This window comes from Gavialis gangeticus, unplaced genomic scaffold (assembly GCF_001723915.1).
Source record: "Gavialis gangeticus isolate Ggan-Ray unplaced genomic scaffold, GavGan_comp1, whole genome shotgun sequence".
Taxonomy (NCBI): domain Eukaryota; kingdom Metazoa; phylum Chordata; order Crocodylia; family Gavialidae; genus Gavialis; species Gavialis gangeticus.
Genome location: NW_017729033.1, coordinates 39,030,215 through 39,050,673, shown reverse-complemented (window position 1 = coordinate 39,050,673; position 20,459 = coordinate 39,030,215). Strand labels below are relative to the sequence as shown.

General features: G+C 41.0%; 1 protein-coding gene across 1 annotated transcript in view; it reads left to right on the top strand.

Annotated features, from left to right (window-relative positions):
* The window catches only part of FAM184B (family with sequence similarity 184 member B), an 89,099-nt gene that overhangs the window by 50,872 nt on the left and 17,768 nt on the right, over window positions 1-20,459 (top strand). Inside the window, exons 3-11 of the mRNA XM_019526621.1 lie at window positions 900-1,035; window positions 1,143-1,294; window positions 2,113-2,319; window positions 3,998-4,108; window positions 6,130-6,267; window positions 13,347-13,453; window positions 14,578-14,710; window positions 16,664-16,876; window positions 18,246-18,399. Of these exons, the coding sequence (XP_019382166.1) occupies window positions 900-1,035; window positions 1,143-1,294; window positions 2,113-2,319; window positions 3,998-4,108; window positions 6,130-6,267; window positions 13,347-13,453; window positions 14,578-14,710; window positions 16,664-16,876; window positions 18,246-18,399 (1,351 nt within the window). The remainder of the gene's footprint in view (window positions 1-899; window positions 1,036-1,142; window positions 1,295-2,112; window positions 2,320-3,997; window positions 4,109-6,129; window positions 6,268-13,346; window positions 13,454-14,577; window positions 14,711-16,663; window positions 16,877-18,245; window positions 18,400-20,459) is intronic.

Here is a 20,459-nt window from a genome sequence, read left to right as displayed (position 1 = left end):
CAAGGCAGTGTGCGACCTGGTCATTAAAGGCTATAAGGTTTGTCAGGCAGGATCTACCTGTGACACACCATCATTTCCTCTGCTGGATCTTCACAAATACACTCTTTGATTTTTTCTAGTATTTTCCCAGGGATAGAGGTAAGCCTAAAGTTACCCGGCTCCTCCCTTCTCCCCTTTTTAAAAATGGGCACCATGTTGGCCTTTTTCCAGTCCTCAGGGACCTCACCGGAGCACCATGAGAGCTCAAACAGCTGTGCCAACAGCTCAGCAATGACACTGGCCATTTCCTTCAGCATCCGTGGATGGAGGTCATCTGGGCCGGCTGACTTGTACCCATCCAGCCCTTCCAAGTACTCTTTAACTAAGTCAGCACAAACCTTTGGTGGTCTGGCACCTTCTGGACATCTGTCTATGCTCAAGGTGGGGGGATTGTCTTGGTCAGTATTAAGGAATACTGAAGCGAAGAACTCATTGAAGAGCTCTGCCTTTTTCTCTGCATCAGCCACCAACTGACCTGGTTTGTCCTGGAGGGGCCCTATGCTACTCTGCGCTTTCTTTTTTCTTGCTGTGTATCTGTCGAAGGACTTTATATTGTCCTTAATTGTTGTAGCCAGCCTAAGCTTGGCCGGACTGTAAAATTAATGTTTACTTATTACTTAAGTAAAATCAATGTTTACTTATTACTTAAGTAAAATTAATGTTTACTTATTAGTTATTAGTTTAAATTATTGTAAATTTATTGCTATTTATTTATGATTATTTTGAATGTGTATTGCCAATCTATATTTTCTGTCTTTGAATGGCAACTTTGGTAACTTATCACTTTTTAATGGTGGTACCTATCTTTAGGAGTTAAAAAATCCCCCATAGGCATAACAGAGAAATCACATGTGTTTCAGGACTTGGAAATACAGCTCAGGGAATCAAAACAAGATATTCTGAAGTCAAAGAGTACAATGAAAAAACTGGAGGAGGAGCTACCTGTTGCCAAAGATAAGCTAATACTACAGGAGAATGAAATACTGAGGAAAGCAGGTAAGAAGTTCATTTAATGTCTCTCTCAAACATTTGCCCTTTTGAGTCATTTACACTGACAATTCCACAAATGAAACGTGTTTGAAATGTAAATCTTGCTACCACAGAAGGAATGGAAACTATAGTGAATGCCCAGTGCAGAGCTGCTAATCCAGCAGATGAACTGAAAGACCAGATAGTGCAGCTCCAACAAAAGACTTCCACCAAAGAGAGCCACAGTGGCAAGAAAGACAGTGAAGATACAAAGGTGCCAAACCAGGTATTTGCTCCCCTCTTTTTTATGGCATGGGACTCTAAATTGAAATCAGTGGGAGGTTTTCTTTTGACTTCACTGGAGTTTGGATCAAACCTGTAGGAATCATTCCTGCAAAATACTGAGTACACTGCAGCAAAAGCACTTAAGCACATGCGTTACTGCTTGCTTCAAACACATGGGTGGCTCTGGGGACTTCAGTTGAAGGTCGGGTAGATTTGCACCTTATAAACTAACCAAAGTAGATATGTAGCACAATTTTTTGTGAAACATGCTGCAAGTTTCTTCCGTTGAAATTGGGCTGAAATGCTGATTAACATAAAAAGGGTAAACAGTTCTATTTTATTTAGAATCTTAACCAAAAGTAGCCTAGCCCCAAAATAAGAGCTGTTAGCTATTAATGCTAACTAATTAGCCCTATTAAGAACTCCTTTATCATAATGTCTCCTGTTAATTAGCCGACTCAAACACAGTTTCTTATTATCTGTTAGCTCCCTTCATGGATCAGTTTACTTGGATGTTGGAAAAATACACCCGTTATCAAAGACATAGCAGGGGACAAAATAAATTCTCCCTATTTCCATGGATGAGGGACTGTCCTTGGGAAGATCTCGAGCTTCAGAAGCAATTTTGCAGTGTAAACAGTGTGAAAAAGCTTAACTGTAAGAGATTTGTACAGTCCGGATCAGTCCATTAAAATTTACAAAAGTAAAAACCAAAGTTTTCCCATGGAATTTACCCTGTTGGACAGGAAATCCTTTACAACAGACACTCCAGGATTTTACCTTGATTTTGTCCAGTTATAAGGCCAATGTGTTTTATAGTCTGAGGACCCTGCAGCTACCATGAAAGACGATATGAAGCAGTGGCAAAAAGAAGAACTTCGCAAAATCAAACGTCAGTCAGATGAGGAGAAAATGCGTTTGAAGGAGCAGCTGGTGAAGGGGTTGGAAGACCTTGTGAAAAAACACACACTGGAAATCAAGTCAGTACAAGCTTCCATGGAAGCTGAAAGAAAAACATTGCAGAAGGTAGGTATGTTCTTCAATTAACACATAGTCTGATTCATTTGTATTTAATCTCATTGGTCATGGTAGCATCATTTGAATCATCTTTATTGGAGGTACTGTGAGTTACCGGAAAATGCAAAGATATTATTGCTATGTTTTTAAAACATGAGTTGAGCTGGTGTATCTCTATAAAAAGCTTCACAGACAGGAAGGTGAATTTATCCTTGGTATGTCAACTGAGTACTTAGCAGCACTTAAGTTTGGAAGCCTGAATATGATACTGGGGTGATTAATATGAATCTGTCCCAAGAAATAATGTATAGTGGTTGTACATTCCACTCTCTGCTTTATATTTTTATGGATCTCTGCTCTTCCGAGTTCAAATATGTTGATCCAATAAATGCTTATACACTTTATAAATGTAATGCCCAATCCTGCAAAGTTCTGAAATTTTTTTGTAGAGCAACAGAATTTGAGGGCATTTTTAACACCTCATAGATTTAGGTCCAGAGTGCAAGTATTGGTGGTCTGGTGAGAAAGTCAAAATTGTGAATAAATAAGTTGAAATAAATAGACTGATGCTAATGCATTTTGGAAGAACAGATTGAGATTCAAAATGGTATTGATTAATTGGAGAAATGGTCTGAAATCAATAAAATTAAATTTAGTTAAAACAAGAGCAAAGTGCTACACTTAGGAAGGAAAAATCAAATGCACTGATACAAAATAGGGGACATATGACTAGGCAGTAGCATTGCAGAAAAGCATTTGAAAGTTATAGTGGTCACAATACAAATACAGCTCAACAGTGTGATGCTGTTGTAAGAAAGGCAAATATTCTGGGATGTATTAGCAGGAGTGTTGCATGCAGAACATTAGAGATAATTACTGCGCGTCATTCAGCTGGAGGACAGTGTCCAATTTCAGGCACCATCCTTTACAACGATATAGACAAATTGGAGAAATTCTAGGGGAGAGCAGCAAAACGGATGAGAAACTTCAAAGCAAGGGGATGGACTAGATGACCTCATGATGTTCTTTTCTGTCCTACATTTCTGTGGTTCAGAATGATCTTTTATAAAAGTAGTGAGTATGACAGCACCTCATTGTATCTCATTAATCAATACCCATGCACTCTACTGATATTCTTGCAACCTTTTGTGGAGCGACAATGTGACCTAGGGGACAGAGCTGGGTGTGAGCAGACAATTATTTTAAGTGCTCCCACTTATTCTCTCAGGATACGGGACATACAAATTACGGCAGAGTAGAAGAAGGCAGCATCTTATTGTACATCAGCTGCCTTGTGGAAACTGCTTGTGTGCACCCACATAACCTGTGGTAAGTGGAATGTAAAATAAAGGTAATTTACTCCTCCTCCACTGAGGGCTCAGCTACTGTAGCTAGCTTCTACTTATCACAGGGTGAGAGCATGCATGTGGGCAGTTACTGTGAAGCAGGTGACATGCGATAAATCCTCACCCTCCTTTACCCTGACATAAGTTGTTTGTATATCCATCCTCTTAGTGACCTTGGACAAGTCACGTCACTCTTTGAGCATGCCTATACTGCCTCTGTGCCACACAGGAACACCACTCTGGAGCACACACCACCTACTTGGTGCCTGTCCACATGCCTCAAATCTTGGAAATGAAGCAATGCAGCCACCTTAGAATGTTTCTTTCTTTTTCAATTTTAGGAGCTTCAGCTACAGTTAGAGGAACTAAGAAAGAAATCTGAGAATGAAATAAAGCAGCTGCAGAGAGAGAAAGAAGCCCTAAGTGGGAAACTTCAAGATTCCTCACTTGAGGTATGCTGGGTATAATTCTACCCTGATATTAAAAGGAATCTGAATTCTGATAAGAATTCATAACGAGATTCATAATCTTGTCTGTAACTAACATCCAAGGGAATATGGAATGAACATACCCAGAAATACGAGGAATGGTTGTTTTTAAATGTCTATAAAGACTTAATATCCTTTTTGTTTTGGCTGAGATTCATACAGTACTGTATCTTTTATTTTTTGATAGCTGTTTGGTGAGAAATATGACTCAACCAGGACTAGATTGTGCCTTGAATTGTGGGTTCCTGGCAGAGGGTAAATAAGACTTAGAACCTTCCTTACACATCTAGATGTGTTTCCCAGATCTTTGCTCCAGGCTCCTGGGAACAATGGCATAGAGAGGCTTTGGTAGAGGTGGGACAAAATCTTGAGCCAGGTCCTTTTGAGAGGGGGACCCACTTTGCCTTGGTGGATGCTTTGTGGGGAATGACCCTCCTGGGGTGCAAAAATCTGATGGTAGGGATAAGGAGAGCTGCTTGCTCATTCCTTGAAGCAAAGGGGTCAAGAGAGCAAAGGAATGGAATGGAGAGTAGGGTTTCTGTTCACTGACTAGGGTAGCTGAGCCAGCATGGAACAGGCAGTAACATACTGCATTTATAACTTACCACCACTCTCAGAGTAAGCAAGAAGAAGAAAATTGTGACCTAGTGGTGTATCTATGACACAGTGGGTGCATCCACATGAGACGCTTAATGCACAGTAGACAAATTCTACTGTGCATTAGTGCATCATGACAAAAGCTGTGCTAATGCACAGTAGAATTAATCTACTGCACATTAAGCATCATGAAAAGACCATGCACTGGCACTACTGTGCAGTAGCGCCAGTTACTGTGCATTTAGTTAATACTTCATATTAGAGGTACTAAACTTAATGCACCTTTACAACGGCCTATTAATGCATGTGTAGATGTGCACAGTGGCTCCTGGTTTAGCATGGCTTCTACACATCTTCTTACTCAGGGTTGCACTTAAAGGCACAGTTTAAACGTAATACTGTTTAAATGTATAATTGTGTAGTTACAATAAAGTCAACTGGAAGATAAATGTCTGAGGTGCATCGGAACCCTGCTTATTCGTCTGTAGCAGCAGTTATGTATAATCAATGGGCTAAATAATATTCATTTTCCAAGTGAGTACATTAGTCAAAATATGAATCCAATGGAGTACAATGGGTAGAGAAGCTGACTGTGGATAATTAGTTAAAATAAAAGCAGAATCCCATGGTATAAAAAGTGCTTATTTATCCAGGTAAGTACTTCAACTTTAAAAATGCTGACAGTTTTGAAGACTGATTTGCATGGCCCTGATATGCATTTTTGCCCTTTCCTAACGTGTTCCTTTTATGTTGCCCCAATCTCTTAGGAAAATTTCACTTGTTTCAAAACCTTCCAGAGTATATCTTTTTTACACTATGCTGTGAAATTTTTACATGTGAATATTTTTAACATTTTTTCTCCTGAGAAGGTTATGAACAAGCTATCAGAGAACAAAAAATTCTTTGTTTTCATGACATTACCAATTAAATCAATACAATGGTGAAAAGAACTGATGATAATAAGTACCATATTTATTTGTTTATCTAAAGGTTTTCATAGATTTCATAGATTTTATAGACATTAGGGCTGGAAGGGACCTCGGAAGATCATCGAGTCCAGCCCCCCGCCCAAAGGGCAGGAAGTCAGCTGGGGTCATAGGATCCCAGCAAGATAAGCATCCAATTTGCTCTTGAAGGTGTTCAATGGAGGTGCTTGAATCACCTCTGATGGCATGCTGTTCCAGACCTTGGGGGCTCGGACAGTAAAGAAGTTCTTTCTTACGCCCAGCCTGAAATGGTCTTGCAGTAGTTTCTTAATGCATTTGGTACCTTTTCCAGAATAATCAATGAACTTATAGCCATCAGTTTTGTAGGTTTGTAAAGATAAGCAAATGTTGGTTCAGTGATGGAAGTTTTTGACTTCTTGTTCTTCTCTCCTGGTAATCTAGGTTTCAAGACTGCAAGAATTCATCAGTCAAAATCAAGATCTACCCAAATTTTCAGAATGTCTTCAAACTTACTCCAGAAAGATTCACAAAGAGCAGGACGAACTAGATAGCCTACAGAGTGAAGCTACTGAGGTGCAGGTAGCTGCTATAATTTTATGTTGAAAATTAAACTTTTCTTTACTCTGTCTCCTTAGTCACCTAATCACTTCTCACCTACTTTTTTCCAACCAATAAGCTGGATCAGTGAGAACATTAATGGTAACACATCTACAGCAGGTGAAACAATCACTCCTTGATTTATTATAATTCAGTATACAAAGACACAGAAAAATGGCTAAAAGGCTTTTTTTTCCCCATTGTTCCACATCAGATTTGTATATTTCAATATCAAAAAGTAGTACTGTGGGCTTTTTATTCATTTCCCTGAAACCTTGAACATAAGTATATCCTGAACCTTTTCTAGTTCTTTTAGTTTATCAGTTGCTTCAGTTCATCTCTATATGCCACTGGGTGCATCAAACATGCAGTTAATGCACCTGAATTTACTGCATAGTAAATTTGGACTCATTAGACTCCTGTGCACCCAGGTCAGGAGCAAATTGAGCCCAACAGGAGCAGCCTCATCTAGGGCTGCTCCTGCCCTGCTCTGCCCCCATGCACCAGCCAGGGGGAGCTCCAGCCTCCCCCAGGTGCCAGCCTCAGGTTGGTAGGGGACACTAGGGATAACTCTGTGCTGTCAGGAGTCTCCAGGGGCAGCCCTAGGCTGGCAGGGGGCACAGGGGTCAGGACTCGGGTCAAGGGGGTGGGGGAGCTGTCCCTGGTTCTGGGGGCAGCTCCCAACCCCATGGTCACCTGCATCTGATGCTTCTGGGGGGAGTGCATGTGGGTCTGAGCCACCAGCTGGGGAGATGGGGCCTGTGGTGCCTGTAATGTACCTGTTCTTCCTTCCTACGGGAAATGTGATGTCCACCAGGAACTGTGATCACAGTGGCAGTGGAGCCCAGAGCTTCCTCTTGGTGTGTGTCATGCAGCTGAGGGGGAGGCACTAGAGTGCAGGGCAGCAGGGACCATGCAGCAGGCCTAGGACTGGGAACTACCCTCACATTGCTGAGTGGCCAATCCCATCCCTAGCTGGGCTGTTCAGGCCTCTGTTCCTTTGCAGTACTTGGTATAACAGCAGAATGCAGCCAGGCCTGTCATCATCTGTGCCTGGCTCCGGGACTCCAGTGGAGCAGGGGGTCCACTCTTGCATGCCTCTGGGCCTGCCACCCCCTGTGTGGTTACCATGCTGGTGCACTCAGTGTACCTTTGGAGCTCTTGGCAAGTGCCCAGCCACTATGTCCATGTGCCTGTCTGCTCCTTGCTTTCTGTCTGGGAGCATGCAGTTCAGGTTGTATAGGAGGTCTTTGACAGAAGCGAGCATATAACCTGGGTCTCCCAACTCCCAGTCCTCTATTTTAATCAAGAGATCATTGTAATCCTGAGAGCACCTGGAATCTTATTCACCATAGTTCTGTATATCATTTGTGTGTAAGTAATGTTTATAAATATGTAACACCCTTCCAAATCTGAATGGGGTGAAAGGAGACATGTGAAATCAATCTACCAGGGGAAGACAGAAGGAGGAAGAACAATTGTGTGTATTCTCTGCAAGCTACTTGTCTGAACTCTTGATTAGTTGGCATTATTGCCCATGACAGCAGTTCAGCCTGCTTCAAATATTGTCCTTTCATGCAGCCATAAATATTCACAGCCAGGAGACCACTACACACTGTATGCACAGTGTTGTGTTTTGCTAAGGGTAAGATTCCCAGCTGGGGACATTGAAACGGCTTGGCCTTGAGCTTCCGCCTCGAAGGTTAGGCAATGTGCTGTTACTAATCTAGTTCTAACCTGGATACAGTTTCAGAGCTAAAAATAGTTTCCTTGGCTACATAAGGTCTGCTTTTGGCTGGAGATCTCAGCTGTGATGATATTTCACTCTTCCTCTGAATCTCACTTAGCCTTCCTGTCTATAAACTGGGGTTTTAGCAGCAATGTCTTTACAGATACTACAGTAATGGGAGCCTTATGATTACCTTAGACACTAGGCTTCTATTTGCATCCATCTAATCCATCCTAAAAAGGCATTGCTAATCCACCCATGCCTTGATAGACAGAGAGTTCCACATTTGTAGCAAGAGAAGGATAATGTAACTCAAAATCTGCCATATACAATGGGGAAGATAATTTTGCTTTTAGGAGCTAACCTAAATAGCCCATTCACGTCACAATGATTAATAGCCTGCTTCACTTCAAAACAGCCAGATTTGGAGTCAGGATACGCCCCCCCACCCCCCCGGTCACATTGACAAGATCCCTGGTTGACTCTTGTTTTTTTGTTTTTTGTTTTTTCCCCTCTGTACTGCAGGGTCTAACTCTTTTTTTAAGATTATCTGAGCAAATTTTAACCTCACAAATTCCTACCACTGCAGTGGTAAACCATTTACATCTCTTTTTTCCCTAGGGTGTTCTATAGCTGTGGTTTGTGAGAGGAATTGGAGTGAACACCCTTATGGACCCTTTTGAAAAAATTAATGCCTGGAAATGCAGGGGACTGACCTTGATAGCTTGGGAAGCCCTTTCCAATCTTATGTTCTACATTCACTTGAATGTTAGAATTAGCTTTAAAAATCAACCTATTCTTCCATTATTCTGTTATTAGAAATTTTTAAGTGCAAGTTAGACAAACATTTGTCTAGGATGGTTTAGTTAGGGATGACCCTGCTTAGACTAAGAGGAGGCAAAATGGATGACTAGAGAGTTCCTATATATGAGTGAATAAAGGTAAAACCGCTTAGGTTTTATGCAATGTTTTATATACTCTAATCCATAATCTTCTGTATTGCGTTGGACAGTTTATTTAAATTATTATCCTGTTTTTTTTAAGAAGAGAGTGAGAGGCCAAAATTAGCTATTCTTAGGGCAGGTACAAGCTTCCCCTCAAAATTTGAAAAGAATTCAGCAAGACATAGAAAAAAATACTGCTGCCTTTGGTAGGCACTGTGGAAAAGCAATTTGCTGTATCTTTAGGACTGCTAGGACAGCTTTGGTGGGTAGAGGATATGAACAGCTTTATTAGAACTACAATAAACAGTTCACTCTAGTGGTTTCATTTTGTGTAACAGCAGGCAAAGGGTATAAAATACAAAAGCATATAATCTGTTTCTTCTGTTAGTTCTGTTAATGTTAAATAAAACTGGTCAGCTTAGATCCTCAACTCATTGACTTAAATGGCCATATCATTTTAAATCAGCTGAGAAGTTGGCCAGGTATTTTGAAACAGGGAGACACTACAAAAGGGCTGAAGATAGCAAAATGATCTGTGGAGAGGGCATATCCTAATTAATCTTGAAAGCACTCTTGTTCTTTGAACGACAAGGAAAAGATGGCTTTGATAGGATACAGCTTTTGGTTCTGTACCACTTCCTTATTATAAATAGTCATGTTTTGTGAAGGAAGAGCTTGAATCAACTGCTTTAATGCTATGATTGGTATGTCTGTTGTATTTATATAATTCCTGCTTCCCACTTTATTTGGACAAAATACAATATTTGAAATAGGAAATCCCTTTCTCTCCACTTTTCTTTCCCTGCATGATCTTTTAAGACCCTGTTGATTTACGGATCAGTCTGTTCCTAGTCAGTGTGATCTTACACTTACTGTCAGCAGTGGTTGCAACCATTAATTTTGCCCCAGGAGAGTCTGATATCTTCCTCACCTGGGGAGCCCAGTTGGAATTCAAATGCTCCTCTTGATTTTTTTCATAAATATTTTATTCACAAGATGAAGAGGCTTCTTCTTTTGTTTTTTTTTTCTTTTTTCTTTTTACGGGAAACCTGATTCTCTGACATTTTGTGTTTATATTATCTTTTCTTGCTTATTCTCAAGTGTTATTTGAGCTCAAATAAGAAATGCACTCAGGAGTACATTAATGTTAGTGTGCATTATGCCATCAGATACAGGAGAGATCATATACCATTGACTACTGGTATATTATTTTGAAAGCTTGCTTTATTAAGAATTGCAATATCTAAAATGTTAGGAAGTGCTTTCTTTCCATTACACATGATGAAATGGCTGAACTCAATAGGCATAAGACAAAATAAATGTATTCATATTATCTTAGGCCCAAGTAGCCATTGGCCTCAATCACAAAGTTGGATATAATGAGCCATTTCTCTTAGGAATACCTAAAATAACATCTGCGTTAGAAATGATAGTGGGTAAAAGGAGCTTGTCCAGCATCTTCCCACACTGGGAGTATTTTTAGTCAAGGTAATCAGTCCCTTAGAATATTACAAAAAGATGTTAAAAATCAGCCCATTTTTAATTAAGAATATGAATAAAGCAGCCTGATCCTTCATACATTTACATACATATGAAGCTTTTATTCTTCAGGTAGTGCCTTTGACACTAATTGGACTACACAAGTAAGTGAAGACTAGTCACATGAATAAAGACTAGCAGAACTGTGTGCAGGGATCTCCTGCTGCCTGTGTGACTAGCATGTTCAGAGGGCTTGCAGTTAGTCTGAAAAGCAGATACTTTTCCTAGGCTTCAGACTTTTCAATACCAAGTTACTTGTACTGGGGGAGGGATCACTCCCCTGGGAGTGATCACACTCGACAGTGAGGTATCGCCACCAACAACACCTGGAGGAGGACTTTTAACTGCATTCCATCTAGTCAGGATTGTACATGTTTTTACTGCTATGTAGAAAAGGACACCTGGATCTATTTATTAGATCTACATTTCAGCTTAATTGCTATTTAAGACATTAGGACAAACAAAACTAAAAGCTTATTCCTCTCAGCTAGTCATGTTCCTCTAAAAAATAACTTCATATAACTTGGCCAGTAGATGGCACTAAATGTGTCTGATAGTAACAGAATGCTCAATGTTTATTCCTCACAAAGAAGGGGGATTTTTTTACTGTATATGCAGTTTTTCTTGCTTGCCATGTGTGAATAATGACAGTAGGTCATAGAAATAGTTCAGGTTCTCGGTGGATTAAGGAATTAGTTTTGATGAAGCTAGTTTGAGGTGTGTATTTCTGCCCTATAGAAATTGGGCTGAGACTGTCAATTTGCTTTATAAAGATCACTTGTGAGAGCTGCCAGATTGTAATTTTCTGTTGCTATTGATTTGAGTAGATTAAGTGAAAAGTTGAATTCCACTGCCGGCCCCTTAGCTGGCCAATCACACCACTAGCAGACATAGAAACTTGTTAATTCAGGTTTCACCTGCAACAAGGATGTCTGATTCACCAGAGTTATCTTGGTTTTCCTATTATAAAAGCTTTTGATCCTTAACTCTTATCTTGGCAGTAGAGCTAAGTGAAATTTTGTCAGCGTGTTGTTTGTTCACTGAATATGTTGTTTTTGGGCAGCTGACATTTTTCACTGATTTGGGTCAATTTTGATGAATCACTTCAGTCAAAGGCAAAAAAAAATCAGAAGCATTAAAACAGCTTGTTTCGATTCAAATAATCTGTTTGGAAAGTGTCAAAATGAATGGTTTCTGATTATCTGCAACATTTTAGTTTTTGGCACTTATACCAAAGGCCATGGGGAAAAGGAAGCCACTAATCCTGTGCTTGGAGCATTCCCTCTGGGAACAGGGGATATGGGCTCACTTCCCAACTCTGCTTGAAAAGATCTGAACCCACTTTCCAGCCTCCTAGGGAATGCCATACCTACCATGTGGAGTGAGCTATTGTCAGTCTCTCCTATTAATGCTGCTTTACCTTATATAAAATATACACATTATTTATTGGAACAGGGACTGAAACTTGCAAGTGACTGTCGCTACTACCAGGCTACAGAATCATTCTCTTTCTCTCTCACACAATCTGAATTTTTATGTACTTTATACAAGGGGGTGCTGCCAGCACCCCCTCCTCCTCTTCCTTTCTGTGTATTTTGTGAATCCAGCCCATCCTTTCTTTACCTTTTATTACAAATGCCCCACAACAAAATATTTTGGAAATGTTGAAGTTTGTTTTGACATTTCCAAAGTTGTTAAATCAACCTGAAACAGTTCTTCAGTTTTCCATTGTGATGTTGAAAATTATATATATAACATTTTTTTCTGGTTGATTTGATTCAAATTTTAGTATTGCTATATTTCTTTTCGCCACTGCACTGAAAATCCCTTATTCCCACTCTCCGACTAGGCAGGCCTGATGCAAAGTTTTTTAGCAAAGCATATATCTAGCATGTCTCATATAGAAACACTGTAAAGGATCTGCAGACCTCACGTTCATCAACTAAACTGTCCACATGAAACATCAGCAATGAAACTGAGGAACTTTGCAGTCCAAAACAGAGACAACTATTGCTTGAGTAAAGGAGAACTCATTAGTTGTAGTATTCTGAGGGTCTCAGTCCTTCATTAGCCAACCAGGAAGTGGTGAGGATTCATAAATACAAATACAGTATCAGAGCTGATCTATTTAGCAGTGGCAGTGGTACAGCTTTACACTATCCCTTACATTAGGCAGTCTTACTCAGTATTGCCCTGTTATACTTCATTCTTGAATACCTGACGTTCACAGGAACAGAGAACCAACTGGTGTATCAGGTAATGACAGATTATTTTGAACACTGGCCGCTGGTGAATTTGAAACTCAAGGACAAACTTTGTCTAAGTGGGAGGAGTATAGCATACTAAGGAGGGTATATGAGCACCTCTGTTGTAGCCATGAACAAAATGGAATGTCAAATCTGCTTAAGCATAAATAATCGGCATCCACCCTTGGACCTGACCTACAGAAAGTATATAAGTCATATATGGCTAAGAAAGAGATTGTGGTACCTTTATTGTTTTTATCAGCAGATCCTGAGTTTGGTCCCCAGTACCACAAATTCTGTGCCAAGCTAAATTCATTACTTATATGCCTTATGTGAAAATGATGTACATAGGAACAAGTTATTTTTCCCTTTAATTTTGCCTGGACACAATGAATTTGTTCAAAGCAGTAAAGAGCATACAAAACCCAATACAAGCATCTGCTGATTTATATGTGAAGTTCCAATAGGTCCTTTGGTTGAAAATATAGAAGAAAAGTATTAAAAATAGCATACTGAAACAAAATTAAGAAATGAAGTTCTTTGATTAAACTACATGCATCTCCAGCAGCAAACTTCCTAATTGCCTTTGTCTTCTAATCCTAGAGTCCATCTGTGCAGCATAAAGACATATCTAAATTGCAGAGAGAGAGGGGCAGATGCCAGGAGACCCCAAAAGCACAAATGAGGATCAAAAGTGAAGAAAAGCCAAGGTACAGAGGAGTCCAGTTATAAAGTCATATGGAGTTTAAGTATTACTTGGAATATGCTAATAGAGATAATAGCAAGGAGTATCCTAACACACTAGGAGCTGGTAGTCAGCTAATACCATTCAGAACTTGGAAAAGGGGAATGGGATGAACTTATGGAGGATAAGGGTATATTTAGTACTAGGAGAAGGGCTGCAAAGTGTCTTGGAATGGAAAGATACCACCTTAACCCTCAGAGAGAAGGCAAGGCAGATGGTACCTTATAGAGACTAGCATCCGAAGAAGCAGGCTGTATGTAGTCACTGAAAGCTAATGCACCCCTAATAAAAGTTTATGCACTTCTGAACCATTTAGTTTCTAAGGGTGCCTGTATACATGCAGTGAGGCTGCTCAAATGTGCTGTAATTACAGCATGTCAGTGTGCTAATTAGCATGCCTCCAGCAGTCTTTGTATATTATGTATCAGTTTCCTCTAGCTTGAAAATGGCAGTGGGGGTGCATTCAACGAGCTTTAGTTAAAGACCCCCCACTGCCATTCTGAAGTGCAGGGAGGCTGATACACAAGGTTCTGCAGGCACTTTAGTTAGAGCGGCTCTTGGAGGCAGGGTGGCACCTTAGGATGTTTTTACACATTCCGAGGATGGGTAGGAGCACTGTAATTAAAGCGGCTCTAAGAGCCGCTCTGATTAAAACAGCTCTTGGAGCTGCTCTAATTAAACCACACCTGCCCATCCTTGCAGCACGTGTAAAAACATCCTGTGGTACCAACCTGCCCTGCCTTCTGTCTGATGACAGATCAATACAGCTAACTACCTCTCTGCTTCTGAGAGAAGAAAAAGAGACTGCTCAGCCCCTGAAGGAGTAGAGTCAGGATGCTTGGCCCTTTGGCAAAGGACTAATCAGATTGAGGGGGAACATTCACCCCTGTGAAAACGTGTGCCTGGAATGTGCAAACTGAGATTTTGCACATCACACTTTGCCAGTTCTTTTTGTTGAGTGCCCATATGAACGAGTGCCAGAAGTAGAAAATGGACTCTGAGTAGCTCATTGTGTTTCTCCAGCTGAGAGATTGGTTTTGTAGGTGTGCTGATCTCTCCCTTGTACAGTTTTGGCTCTTTTCCCTTCAGGCTGGAAAGCACAAGTGTATCAAAAAAGGAAGATAGACAATCTGCTTCTGTTCCTTTACAAAAAGAAAAGACAAAGCATGTCAAGCCTTTGCAGGAGGAATGGCACAACCACAAAGCAGACTTAGAGGCTCAGGTATGGCATCAAACCTTTCTTGACATTGCAGGCTGTGTGCACTCATGAGGCACCTGCAACAGTGAATGTTGGTACAATAGTTTGTAGGAGCAGTCTGATACTGGTTATTTGGAAAAAAGCAGGCAAAAAGAAAATGGCTCCATTTCCTCCTCTTGACCCTAAAGGGAGTACTAAGTGAGTCTTATAGCTGAGACTTATCTTCCTATTTGTTTGGTTGAGAGAAGAAAACCACAAAACATAGCATTGTGGGGTATGATGCCCAGGACTACCATTATCATTAATTAGAGTTATTCATTAAACTCTTTCTCTTCCATTTTGTAAATGGACCCTTTGGGTCTTGACACATATAACATTGAACCATTCCAGAATGTCACTGATTGGGAACCAGTTTACAACTGTGAGAAGTGCCCAACAACAGAGTGGGGAGGGAATGAGCACCCAGCCCAGCATGCTCATAGTGGGTGAGTGGGGAAGGAGTGCTTGCATGCACTTGGGGATCCCAGGGGGTTGGGTAACCTGTGCCTGGGGTCATTCTCATTTTTCTGCTTTCCCTTGTTTCCTAAATGTGAGCTCAGTAATCTTCAATAGCCTGCAAATAACTGAAGTCTGCTGTGTGCTTGCCTGACTTGGGGGTTAGGGGAGAAGTGTTTGGTTTCTGGGGGTTAGGAACCATAATAAGGGGGCACAGTCAAGGAGGGAGTAAGGACCCAGCTGGCTGTGAGAAAGATAGCTTTTATTGAACAATTGGTGCAAAGGAGTTCATTGATTAAGAAATGCCAACAAAAGGGAGAAAAGGGGAGGTGGTAGAGTGCTGGCTACATACCAGAGCAGTCAGTTGCAGCAGTGTGTATATATCTGGGGGGAGGGGAGAAGCAATGCAGTGTGGGATGCCTGGAGGACTGATTGGACCCTTGGCACAGAATACTTGGTGTCCTCATGTACCACTGAACTAGTTCATAGTGAATTAGTTCAAAACAGTACTTCATGATTTTCAAGTACAAACCATTCAAAGTGGATTTAAACGAGTTTAACAGGCTTATACATCTGTCTGCTTCAGGTTTAAACTGCATTTAACCAGTGTGTGTGTCTGTCCTTTAACGTCACAACTCAAATACCACAGTATCCATTGTTTCAAACCTGCTCTCTGACTTGTGCTCTACATTGCCATATAACCAGAAAAATAGGCTTCAGACATTCAGCAGGAAGTGATTTGGAAAGATAGCATATTTTATGTCTGTTTTTTTTAATGAATTACTTGATGGGATCTAGCTGCTAGACAGTGTGTTTAAAAAGGGAAAACTGTATTTCTGGAGGGCATTTGCATCCCTATCAAAGTGCTAAGAATTGATCAATTTTACTCCAGTTGAACACTTTTCTCCTCAGATAATTAATTATGTAGCAGCAACCATTCATCCAGCTGATGTCAAATTTAAAGCTAGGTAAACTGGAAAGGTCATCTTTAGAGCAGTACAAATAATGGATTTTTAAAAATCAAACCAAAACATTAGAAAAAATTATCTGGTTGATCCTAACCAAAACAAAAAGAAATATTTCATTTTCTGGGGATTATTTTAACCATTTTAAAAATTAAATTATATGTGAAATGAAACTATTTGAAACCAAAAACTGAAATATTTCAATTCAAAGTATTTAAGTGAACCATTTTGTTTCCAATTTTTACCTGAATTCACCCTGATTTCATTAATAGTTTTAGTTGACCTGAAATGGCATTTTTTGGCAAATAAATTATTTATTTGTCTGAAGAATTCTGCCCAGTTCCAGTCATCACTGAAAGAAAGAGCAGCTGTTCTGCAGGGATGATTTTTCATGGAGCATCATATATTTCAGAAAATGCAGTAACATTTAAATGACATTTTTCTAAAAGAGTCTTGTTGATGCTCAGCAGCAAGCCATGGTAGTTAGCCACATCCTAATAGCCTTCTGTTCTTGAAGGTTGCTCAGCTGAAACAAGCATTAGACCAACAGGCACATAACTTCAAAGATGCTCTGCAGAAGCACAATTTACAGTCCAACAAAGAAAAAGAGAAGCTTTTACAGGATCTTCAAGACATCATTAAACAAAGTCAGAATGTTAAAGTGCAACTGGAGGCATCAAATCAGAGAGCCTTAAAAAAACTAGAAAAAAACAAGAATCAGGAACTCAAGGTAGGCTTTTATTGGTGAGTCGCCCCGCTCCCTTATTTGTTTCAGACTTAAATACAATGACATCATAGAATATTTTAAAAATATTTACCTGAGTTTGGCTTAAAAAATAAGAGTACATTTCAAAATTCATTTTTTTAAATATATTTTTAGTCAGACTCTGCCTTATGCTATGTTCTTGCATTGTTCATTTGTATGCAGGATAAGCTAGATCAAGCATAATAGACTGCTACAAATATGTTTAGGTTAAAGCAGGGCTGTTCACTTCAGCACATCATGTTGGCCATAGACTGCATGATGGCCCCAGGATTCCCCTCTGCATCCTACCATATGGGCAGCAGAGGCAGCATACAGCTCTCACATCTTCACTATGCGGGCAGCAACAGTGGTCTGCAACCTCCCTCCCCAAACCCTCCCCTACTATACAGCAGTCAAAGAGGCAGCTGCAGAGGCCTACAGGCAGCCAGCTGAACAGCCCTAGGTAGAATATTTGTGAGAAATAATTTTGTTAGTGATTAGCTAAAGGTTTTAAATGCTTAAGCAGATTTACTCCATTGAAAAAAAATGGTAATGTGATAAATTGAGATTCTTACTATGTATTGTTTTGAAGGAAGTTACTGTTAGAAAAAACAAAATTGAAAAACATACATGTGATTGTAACTGTGAATTCAAATGTCCAAGTCCATGTCCATATTGAATATGAAACATGAATAAAGTAAAAGATCTTTTTCAGTGTATATGATACAACAATCCTAGAAGGAATTTAACTCAGAACACCTGTTTTTAAATTCAGAACCACAGTTTGCATGTGTCTACCATTGTGAAACCACACTGAAGTCAGTGAGACTGCACAGTTGTTATCCAGGACATCTTTTGTCCTTCATAGCATCTATATCAAATGCAGCCATACCCTGTTGTGTACATTTTGTCAAGATTTAGGTTGACAATGGGAGCATTGTCCAAGTACAGGCCAAGTAAGGACTGCAGGATTTGTTTAATATGTACTAATAGCCAATGACAGGATGGATTCAAATTCCATTAAAATGAATAGGAGCCTTTCCCCTGACTTTCACAAGTTTGTGTAGGTAAAATCTGAGGCTTTATTACAAGCTGATCAAGGATTATCTTTCTAATACCAATAGTACACAAATTTCACATTTTGACAGCTTATATGCTAAAAACCTCAAATTATGTGATAAGATGTCTGGAAGACTTCCCCTTTGCTTCTTGGTTTTATTTATCTTATGCTGTTCTTGTATTAATGAAATATAAATATGGAGTGTATTGTACATCTGAAGGTCCTAGTTCACTCTGACATTAAAAGGGAAATAAATTGTGAATTTGTTCGTTCACCTATGTTTCTTGCCTGAAGGAAATAGAAGAACGTTTGAAAAGGGAATATAATAACAGTATCAAGATCCATGACCAGTCTCACAGGTTGGAAATACGGGCTTTGGAAGAGAAGACAAAGAATGAATTACAAGGAGAACTGGAGAAGATACAGAAACAACAAACTCAGTTGCTAGGTATAACAACTTGCATTATACACAGAACTTACTGTTTGATTATGATTTGAGAAATACCAGTTTTTTTTCAGTGGTCTGTTTGAAAAAGCTGCTGGATTTTATTGCTAGAACTCAGGTCTCCTCTACACATTGCAGACGTTGTGCAATTAACTGGTTAATTGCACAATTATGTGCAGAGCAGCTACACGTGCAAAGGAGCTATCACACAATAAAAAGGTCCAATCAGTTATAAAGTTAGACCTTGAAAATACAAACTAACTCTATAGCTGGTTGGTACTGAGCTTTAATTTGTATGTGTAGCAGGATTTGCCCTGTGACGGGGCTCCCATCCACAGGGGTGCACCATACCCAGTGTAAAACCCCTGAGCCCTAGGGAATCATGGTAGCTGTGACCCCCAAGCACCAGGGTTCATGTGAGCCATGATCCCTAGGGTCTGGGGTTTTCCCACACCCCCATGCCATGGGGGTCATGCCAGCTGCAATCCCTAGGGTTCAGGAGTGTGGGAAACCCCAAGGGTCAGAGGATTGCTGTGATCCTTTGGCCCTAGGGGTTTCCCCACACCCCCAGGTGAGGGGGATCAGCCCTGCAGTGAACCTTTGACGCTGAAGGTTTCCCACACCTCTGGGGCAAGGAGACTGCCACAGTGCTAATCCTCCAACCGTGGGAGTGCATAAGGCACCCCTGTGACTGAGAGCTCCTCAACTGGGGTGTGTTTTCACTATGTCATGCTGAGGCTACTCATCCACCATGGCTTGTACAGTGAAGTGTACCTTGAAGTGATGTTCAGTAGTTCTTCTGTGCCTGGGTGACTCTGCTGATGTGTTTTCTGTGGGGCTCCTCCTCCCCTACACCCCACCCCTTTCCACTCAGGTGTTCAGATCAGCTTGGCTGATGTGCCGACAGGGTCCTTCCCTCCTGTGCTGAGGCCCAGCACCAGGGATGGCTGAAGGAGGTCTGGCAGTGACCCTACAGAGTTTGTAAAACTTACAACAAATCAAGAAATCAACCTAAAACAACTCAGGTGTGGTGCTTGGCAGGGCAATGATGTTCCCACACCGAGCACTTTTTCAGCATGTGGGGTTGGGCAGTGCCCCAAGGACCCATTTCCCACAGATGATCCACTTAGGGATGCCCTTCTTCTGAGCCTGCTTCTGGGACCATACTATATTGTCACTGGGCACATCCCTCTGTGCCCACCATCTGCTCACAGCTCTGCAAGTTCCCTGCTGGGGCCTTCTGGTTCTGTACACACTTGCTGAGGGTGCATGCAGTTAACAGGGTCCTGTGCTGGCTTCTCCCTGTAGGAGGCTTCAGCCATGCCTGCTGTGCCACCCTCTCCCAGCCCCTGCTGACCTGTGTGCCCTGGTGATGACTCCCACAGGTGCTGTGCGGTATTATGGGGTCACCACCACCCGACTCACTAGATGGAGCTATCTAGCTGAAGCTATCCAGCTGGCATCAAGGACAATGCCGGAGGAAAAGCAAGAGCAACAATGGACCCCTGCTGAACCAGATGGGGCAACTGAGAACTGACGCCCAGGAAAAAAACAACCTATTAAATGGGTACTTTGCATCAGTCTTTCATCAGTCCCATGGGACATCCATGCCCGCTACGGTCTGGGTGAGGGAGATCCCCTGCCCTCCATTAATGCTGACCTCATGAAGGAACACCTTGAGAAGCTAGATACCTTTAAGTCAGCTGGCCCTGACAATCTACACCCCAGAGTACTCAAGGAGATGCTGAGCATCATAGCCCAGCCCCTGGCACAGATCTTTTAAAACTTCTGGCGCTCTGATGTAGTGCCCAAAGACTGGAAGAAGGCCAGTGTGGTGCCTATCTTCAAGAAAGGGAAGAAAGTGGATCCGGCTAACTTTAGGCCCATCAGCCTGACTTCTGTCCTGGGGACGATCTTACAAAAGTTTATTAAAGAGTCCATCCTTAATGGACTGGCAGACGCCAATATCCTAAGAGATAGCCAGCACGGGTTTGTTGTGGGTAGGTCTTGCTTGACCAATCTCATTTCCTTCTAGGACCAGGTGACCTATCACCTGGACAAGG